Genomic DNA, 9,370 nt, shown 5'->3' with positions numbered 1-9,370 from the left:
TAAGCCCCCCACATTTGGGCTTACAGTTCATGCCCACGGGGACCCCAGTTTCGAGTCCGGCTGGGGTCATTTCCCAACCTTACCCCATCTCTCTCTCACAATTGTTTCCTGTCTCAAAAGCCCCAAAAAATACTTAAAGAAAAAAAGAATGTTGAAACATGGAGATTCATGTCATGTGTGCAGATTGCTCATTTGTGCTTCTGTCACTTGGCGTACTGTTGTAGATTATGTGTTGGTGCTGGAAGTTATTTGGTAGATGCATAAAAGCATTAACATAATTGCAGGTGATGAAATTATATTATGAAATTATGAAATCTCCTCACACCTCCCCCTGCATGATTGACACAAATAATTGGAGAAGTTTGAATCCCTGGACTGTGTGCCAGAACCATATAATCTTTGAAACTCTGATCTGACCTGCACGGATATGCACGATTCACACAAGCCCCGTGCTGGACTGCATTCGGTCTCATCTCTCTCTCTCTCTCTCTCTCTCTCTCTCTCTCTCTCTCTCTCTCTCTGCTCATATGCTCCATGGAGCCATCTTTGCTGATGCCGTGCGTTAGGCTACAAAACTTAAGTGGCTGTTAATTTAATATGCAAATGACTCCATTGTCAGTCTGAATGCATTTTTAATTAAAGCCATGCGACCAAAGAGAGCGGGAGCGGCGAAAGGGGGGTTGCGGAGAGAGAGAGAGAGAGAGAGAGAGAGAGAGAGAGAGAGAGAGAGAGAGAGAGAGAGAGAGAGAGAGAGAGAGAATGAGAGAGGGAGAGAGAGGGACAATAGGGGGGGTCGATATATGGATGGGGGTGGGAAGCTTGGGAGAGGTTGGATGGTGGAAGCAGAAGTGGAGGAGGGGTGGGACGTAACAAGATTGGAGGTAAAATGGGGTGTATTATCTCTAAACCCAAACTCAATGACGGAGACAAATAGGTGAAGTTGACCATATAAATGGCTACATGGACCACAGGGAGACACCACTGAGGTCTGCATTTGATTCAACCCCCTCCCCGTGTACCGTGTGCAGGGAAGTCAACTAGAGCGGACAAAGGGGTCAGTTGTCCCGGGCCCAGGGAGATGGGGGGCCCATAATAGCACCCTCATTACATTGAATGTATTGGGTGGGGGGCCCTTTCAGATGACATTGTCCTGGGCCCAGCCAAAGCTGTCAGCGGTCCTGACCTTGTGCAATCTAAGCAAGTCGTTAAAGTGTTTGTACAACATACATGCTACATAATGAGGAACAAACACGAAGGCTAGGTTTGCCGTTTACAAAAACAACACGTCATTACGAAATGGCTAGATTAACATGTACAAGCAAATGAGGGTGAGCGAAAAAAAAGGCAAGGTGATGCTTGAGCTGGTGTCACTCAATCCATATTTTTTACGTGTGAGACAGCAAAATGTGTGTGCCAGTGTGTGTGCTTGTGTGTGTGTGTGTGTGTGTGTGTGTGTGTGTGTGTGTGTGTGTGTGTGTGTGTGTGTGTGTGTGTGTGTGTGTGTGTGTGTGTGTGTGTGTGTGTGTGTGTAATGAACACGAGTTAGTGGATGGTGAGCATGTTGAAGAGGTGACCGTGTCTATTGGAAGGGATGATGAAGGAAGGAGAAAGAGGAGGAGGAGGAGGAGAGGGATAGAAGGGAGTGTGTGAACGTGTGTGTGTGTGTGTGTGTGTGTGTGTGTGTGTGTGTGTGTGTGTGTGTGTGTGTGTGTGTGTGTGTGTGTGGAGGGGGGGGGGGTGTTAAGTCAAGAAGGAGAGCCCTCCATGTAGCTAATTTATTTACAGATTTAATTAGATGGATGGGGCCCTCGCAGTTCTAAGAAAGAGAGAGAGGGAGAGAAATGTTGCCAGCGTTACAGTACTTTAATTACGCTTCCCGGCTCCACATCCCCTTGCTCGCTGACGTCTGGGGAACCAGTTAATTAAAATGCTCATTATTTTACTTTTAATTAGATCCCCCCTCTTTTGTTTCCTTTCACCATATGGCCATGTTCCGTGGTCAAATTAACGTAATTGAGCTAATTAAGCCGATCAGTTTAATTATTCAAAGAATTCTGATTGGGCAGGGAACTTTATTTCTCGCGTCCCCCCTTTCTTTTTCTTTCCTTTTTTTTTTTTTTTCCTCGACGGCTGCCTGCCTCTCCTTCATCCCTCTTCCCCTGTTAAGTTCGCAGTTGTCAAGTTTTTTTGTGTGTGTCTCTTTCTTTTGTCACAGAGATTCTTCCATCCAGACAGCCCTCCCCTCCTCTCTAAAGCAGCGCTTTCATTATCCTGCAGGAAAAAAGATGAAGAAGAGGAGGAGGAAGTGCAGGAGGAGACAAAAATGTTTAAATAAATTCACGTTTCGTTTAACTCAGGCGTCCACAATGCGCCACCACAGAAATTCCTTTTATTAATGCATACCTGAAGCACTCAGGCTTTTATTTGAATATTAGTGAATAGGTGTGAATAGTGGTGGGGGGGAATGGAGGCTGCGAGGTACTCGGGGTGAAATTGCAATCCTGGGGTGCATTTCTCGAAACCATAGTTGCTAACTACGTTAGCTACTTTGTTGCTTGCAATGCAATTTCCCGTTGGCAACTACCCAAGTTGCTAACTGGCTAGCATCTACTCTTTCGAGAAACGCACCCCAGTTCTCTTCTTCATATGTGGCATTACTGAAGTCCCATCATGCCGAGGGACTAGTCCGTCTCAGTTTCCTCATTAACATCTCTCTTCTGCCCTGCATCACTGGGAAAATTTTTTGGCGTACTAACCAAACTTCTGGTTTGGTTGCCATCTTACTGAACTTCCTGTATAATGCAGAATGTAATATTTACATAGGCCTACCATATGTATGCACATATTGCCCTTTGGCATTGTTCATAATATGTTCAACTTGCATATTGTGTGTCTTAATGTACATTATTGCCTACTGGGTGTCACTATGCATATTCTGCTGTAGCTTTATTGGTATGTATTACTTGTAGTATACTATGTACTTGTACTGTCGTACAGTACAAGTAAGACAGTGCAAGTACTGTCTTACGGTACAAGTTAAACAGTGCAAGTACTGTGTACAACATAATTTGGGGTTCCACGCGCTTCTGTTTTTTCATCTCGTGCATCAACGGGAGGGAGACAGGTAATCTCGAAGGATGAGAAGACACCGGAGCAGCTCAGATGGGATGCTTTTCTTTTGGATGGACTCTGATGAAGATGGCTTGCCATCGAAACGTTAGTCCCTAACATGTTGTGCACTTGAATTAAAAAGAAAAGCATCCCATCTGAGCTGCTCCGGTGTCTTCTCTTCCTTCAAGATTACTGTGTGCAACATGTCTGTATGCTAGATCTACGTATTGCCAGCAGGGCTTAGATTGACCAGTCACCTCACCCTGTAGGCCTATACGAATACTTGTCAAACTGTATCGGATATTCTACAGTGTAATGGAGGGCAAAACTGTCATACAGGTCATCTTAACCTACGTGTTTTTGCAGTTTGTAGTAGTTTCGCAGCCATTCAGCTATAATTCAAAGCACTATCTCTGAAGGTCAATAAACCTGGAGGCAGCTACGCATGTCATTCAGAAGGTGGAGATGTGGTCTGTGGCCAGCAGTCTGTGGTCCGCACGTGGCCTACTTTCCGTCATGTGAGAGAGCCCAGAAGATAAAGTATCTTTTGTTACATTTGTTACACATTTAATGTACAGACAAATATTAATATTAGCCCTGCAAGTCTCATTCCTGACCTTCCAAATGACATATTGTATTACCTCAGGCCAAGCTTATCGTTTGCTCTTTTGGATGCAGATCACAAGCATGGCAACCAGGAAAAAAACACACACACTAACTCACTATAGATTTTTTCATTTCTGCTCAGCAAGTGACGAGATCTTTTTCCGGGACTTTCTTCTCCATCCCCAACCCAGCATGGAGGCGTGAAAGCCGAAATAATTAGACTTAATTTGCATGTGTTAATATGATTAATTAGAGAATATAAACACTTTTGCCACGACAGACGCCGCATAGCAATCCATACACCTGCAAACTTTTTCTCCATGATGAAAAAGATAAAGCCCTCCTGGCAAAAGAAGACGCCGTTCTCTCCGAGACCCGCTAATTGGCATTTGAATATGCTGAGCTAATTAGCGATATGCAGATGAGGCCCTGATTGGTTTGAATGCAGGAGTGTAACTTTGTGGCACAGTGGGACTCAAATTGTGCCGAGGTTTTTATTTCCTTACTTATCAAGATATGGGAGATAATTGTAATTGTGATCATTTGCATACGTTAATGAATTTGCCTGATGCTTCTCAATCAAACGTGCCATAAATAATTGATGCCGTATCAGCACCTAGGCTGGCGCGCTGGGGACTTTTTAAATAGCTAAGCATATTATAGTGCCGTATTAATGGCTGCAACACCAGGAAAGGCGCATATCAAGTTGCTTTCTACTTGATGGGGGACCAAACTAGAGTAACAGTCAACACACTGAAGGCTTAAAATTCAAATTGTGAACTGAAAATGTAAACCTGATATGCATGACTAAAAGTCACATTCACTTTCTCTCAACATGATCAAGGACAGCAAAGCATTTAACCAACCATGGATTATAATTAATATAGGAGAAATGAAGCTGTAAACCCGATATATGTGGCAAAGCGTCTCAGTGAAAAACACTTTCATTCAATAGTACATGACCCTGAAAGCTCAGAGGTGTAACAAAACAAAAGTCTAGCTAGGTATCAAACTTCAGAGGCACACCAGGAAATTCAAGGTCAATTAAGTGTGTGTGTGTGTGTGTGTGTGTGTGTGTGTGTGTGTGTGCGCGTGTGTTTGTTTAGATGGAAGAGGGGTGGGGGCGGCGCTGTGTGGCATTTTTTAATTGCAACATGGTAAACAGTTAATGTATCTGATTGTTTTGAAGCAGTGAATGGAAAAAAGGCGACTCTGCCTTAATTAGCCAGGCTGCAGATTAGGCCTTATTAAATTCAGACACGGGATCAGACCAAAGTTCAGCATCCCATGTGCAAATGCAGAGGAGATACCGTGCTCACAATTAATTGCTTCAGTAATGGTCAGAGCTCGAGCCCCTTAATTCCATTCCTATGGGTAATCAGCCTTGCACCAAGAAGGGCGAAACCGAGTAACTAAACGAAGCTAGAGGACCAACATTTCCCTCGTGCACTAGTGTGCGCGCAGGCACACACGCACGCCTGCACGCACACGCAGACGCTCACTAATTCTTTCACTGAAGGGAGCTTTCATCCAGCATACAGTGAAGAAGGCAACACTTTCTTTAGCTCTTTTCTATTGTGTTGTATCTGCACAGACCTCATCTAACTCTAAAGGTACTGTGCTCATACATAAAGTTACTTGTCATTACATGCTTTCTTAAACTGTGCCTGATTAGTGCAACGGGAACAGTAAAACAAAGCGTAACTGTAAAAGGATTGCAAAGAAACATTCAAAGCAGATGAGCTGCGATTTCAAGTATTTATTTTTTTTACCGTTTCATAATTTCACATCATAAATAGACATCCGTTTAAAAAGGGGATGTTACATTTTAGACCATATAATTCCAATGTAGCACACAATACCATTATAAAAAAATATTTACAGATCATCCCAAACAAAGAAACATGAAGTCAACTGACTTGATATTTATTATATATAAAAATACCCTGAAAACAAACTGGGAAAAAAAGAATAAATGGCTAATGACACTGTTCAGATCTTATCGTCTGATCCCAAAAGTCTGCTTTCTATATACATGTACATAAAACTGACAGCTCTGCATCCCAGCAATAGGAAACTGTTGGAAATTGAGCCGTCTGCTGATTTGATAAGAAATGTGTGCAAGTACGCATTTCCCATATTTCTGTGCACTATATATAGCTCGAGGCCATGTCAAAAACTGAACCGAAATAATCTTACATACTTTTGAAGTTTTTGTTGTGGAACGGAGCTGCACACGAGTGTGATACCTTTTGAAAATTAAGTGCTTCAGTCCAGCGGTTTACTGTGGGAATTCCACGGAATCATGGAGGATCCAAAGGCTGCAAAATGCCAAGAACTGCAAGAGTCGACACTGAGGGGCTTGTCTTGTTTTTTGAAGATGAAGTGCATGATGGAGATGGGTGGTCGGACATGTTGATCGGCCCGTGAAAGCCTGTGGCCATTTCAGCAGACCTGAGAGGAGAAAGAAGAAAAGGAAAACCATCACGATAAGAAGTTCTCAAATATTCACTTCCACACTGAACAACTGATGAATGATAATGTATATATACAAAGTAGTATATGCATATAATAGAATCTTTTTTCAAAGTGTATTGAAAACTGACTGTATGACAAGTGCAGTCTGATAATATAAAATATAACCAAGAGTCATCTTGAAAACAGTCACTGTGGAGATGGTGGCCTACAGTGTGAACATCACCCTGCTCAGAGATGCACCAAATTGTGTTTGTGAGAATTGTTGAGAAAAGGTTTTAGTTAGAAGATGGAAAAAAACACCACAAAGCCTTGCCAATTTCACTTATGCATTCTACCTCCTGGTCAAAGCATTGCACTTGCTGGCACAGGAATCCAATTAAGATTCAAACAAAAAGGAAAGTAAACCTGGGGAATTCTACTGCCGAGCCTGAAAATAGCACATTCTTCTCTGCTAAAAATGTACCCTGCAAACGACTGCCTAGAACCTGCAGAAAATGGAAGTGAAATGAGAAAAGCTGCTAAAAGCTGGGATTCAGCATATTCTCCTGTTCAGTGCAGGGGAAATGGAGCAGTATCAGGGACACAGCAACTTTAGGGAGGACTTGGATTTGGATTGGGATTGGCTCCTGGTGGCTGCTGGGCCTGATGTGGGTGCCGTGGGAGGTACTGGTTATGGCCTGGTGGTGTGAGGACTTTAAAAAGAGTAACTGTACGCAAATCCCACCTCACTGAGGCCATGTGCAAGAAAAAAAAACACATCTGAACATAATAGATGTCACACTGGACACCACAACTACAGAATGGTTTATTTAAGACTAACAATGTTTTGGTCTTCGTCAGGCATTTGAGTTTTATTGTGTGGACATTTGCGCTTTTCTCTGTGGTGTGAGGACACTTACCTTCTGATCAGCTAGCACAGGGTTACTCTGCAGGTGACTGCTCAGCAGGGACCCTCCGGGGCGGTCATGCTCGCAGAAGATGGTGCCGTTCACATAGTGGAAGCGGTCGCCGGGCATCAGTCGATTTCGGCACGTGGCACAATTGAAACACTGGAACGAAAAAACCACACACAGAAGGTAGGTGACTCTCTCCTCATGTTAACTCAGACCAGGATGCATGGGCCTACAGCCTTGTTGACACATCCAGTAATATTCTTATTTGTGCAGCCATTGGACTTCTTCAGGTTGCATCTTTGTTGATGTATGGCAGCTCAGGCTTACCTTCAGGTGGTAGACGTTGCCCTGTGCCCTCATCACCATCTCGCTGGCTGGAATAGATTGGCCACAAGCACTACATGCTCCTGTGTGTCCAAACAGTCTGGATGGGATGCCAAGAAGAACACAAGCATGTCAAAAAGTCATTCAAGTCATTATAGGACACCTATGTACTCAAAGGGAGGGCCTGCACCTTTCAAGGTGGCTATTGTTGTGTGGTGGTGTATTGGCTTTGGTTATAGAGTCATTCAAAATCAGGATGTCTCAAGCTCGTACTCAGTAAAAAAAAAGCTAAAAAGAGAGGCCCATATATAAGTGGGTTTTAGTGCACTGAGGATGGGTTCATCCGAAACGTTTGCACATTTGTAAATAGCACGGCATATGTGAGATCATTAAAAACCCACTTACATATGGGCATCTCTTCTTAGTTTTTTTTTACTGAGTGCGAGCTTCAGACATCCTGATTTTGAATGACATTATAGGACACTTCTCACACATTGATATGCAAGGAAGGTTTCTAACTATCTATTCATCATGGAGAGCTAAAGGGCAAGTATAAGCAGGGGTGATTGAGATTTGCATTTATTTTAAGCAGGTTCATCATACATTCAGCATAATGTGAAGGGGATCATACAACACAATACCACAGATCAACGCACAGAAGAATCAATGGTAACACTTTAGAATAATGGATGCAAAAAAGCATTATAAAGACGTAATAAATAATTAACTATTGATGAACAAAACATTAACAAACGTTTGTAAATGATTAGGAAATGTAAACAAATGCTTGTAAATGACTAGGAAATGTTATGTTAATATTTCATATTTATCAAACATTTACAAGTTGCTTGTAAATGAATAAAATAGTCTGTTATAAGGTGTGTAAAATCTTGAATATATCATTTGTAGATATTTTATAAAGCATTAATAAAGCTTAGTTAAAAATAAAAACATTTGTTAATGTTTTATTCATCATTAGTTAATTATTTACTGAGTCTTTACTAAGGAACATTATTCTAAAGTGTTACCGAATCAATGTATGAGGGGGGCAGTGTCGAACAGTTTATATTTTAGCCACAAAATAGTTTACAGACGCTTGAAACAGTGACACAAACTGAAAATTTTCTAAAGTGTATTTATGAGCAACACTGCCCCCAGCTTTAACATGTACCTTTAACAGTGTCGCCATGGGGAATGGACAATGTAAGCTTGGTTGGCCAGTATGATCGTTAGTAGAGGTGACAGTATCAGGAAAGACCTGCTCTCATACCACAGTCAAATGTAGCCCTGCTCTTCCTATTTCACTATGAAAGGGCTTGCCACATTTCCATACGAGGCAAAAAAAACATCTGCCGCCTTATTTGCAATGTAAAGGAGTCCCTTGGATGACAAACTTGATGACATCTCCTTTGGGTAATACATCTGTAGCCTACTGACCTGCTAATCAAGATTCACTTTCTTACATAATGCGGCGTATCAACATGAAACACCACCATTTACATCAGTATCCCTAAGCACGGCATCATTCATCAATTGTACAGACTTTGTTTTATCGCAGCCTGTGAAAAGTCATGTATCAAGAAACAAGGAGGGACCACAAACTCTCCTTACTTGACCATGAGACGGCATCTGATAGTCCACCACAGTACAGCTGTAGACGGCAGTAGATGCTACATCTGATGCAGTGAAATGCCTTGTTATGCTAATCCCCCAACACTTGGGCTTGCATGCCCGTGGGGACCCCGGTTCGAGTTCGGACAGAGTCATTTCCCAACCCTGCCCCATCTCTCTCCACACTCGCTTCCTGTCGCACCTTCACTGTCCTATCCGAAATAAAGGCCCAAAAAGCCCATAAAATATCTTTAAAAAAAAAAGAAATGCCTTGTTATTTACCTCTAAACTCAAAAGCAAGCCAAGGACTTTTTCAATTTCAGCTTCAGCCTCATTCATATACAACA

General features: G+C 42.4%; 1 protein-coding gene across 1 annotated transcript in view; it reads right to left on the bottom strand.

Moving 5' to 3' along the window:
* Positions 1–5,461: 5,461 nt before the first annotated feature.
* Positions 5,462–9,370, bottom strand: part of si:dkey-90l8.3 (LIM domain transcription factor LMO4-B) — a 9,893-nt gene continuing 5,984 nt past the window's right edge. The window contains exons 3-5 of the mRNA XM_063194424.1: positions 7,416–7,512; positions 7,095–7,244; positions 5,462–6,171 (exon numbers count right to left, since the gene is read on the bottom strand). Coding sequence (XP_063050494.1) covers positions 6,163–6,171; positions 7,095–7,244; positions 7,416–7,512 — 256 coding nt within the window. The 3' untranslated portion in view covers positions 5,462–6,162. The remainder of the gene's footprint in view (positions 6,172–7,094; positions 7,245–7,415; positions 7,513–9,370) is intronic.

This window comes from Engraulis encrasicolus, chromosome 3 (genome assembly GCF_034702125.1).
Source record: "Engraulis encrasicolus isolate BLACKSEA-1 chromosome 3, IST_EnEncr_1.0, whole genome shotgun sequence".
NCBI lineage: Eukaryota > Metazoa > Chordata > Actinopteri > Clupeiformes > Engraulidae > Engraulis > Engraulis encrasicolus.
The sequence above is the reverse complement of the archived record's forward strand: the minus strand, read 5'-3'. Positions and strand labels throughout refer to the sequence as shown.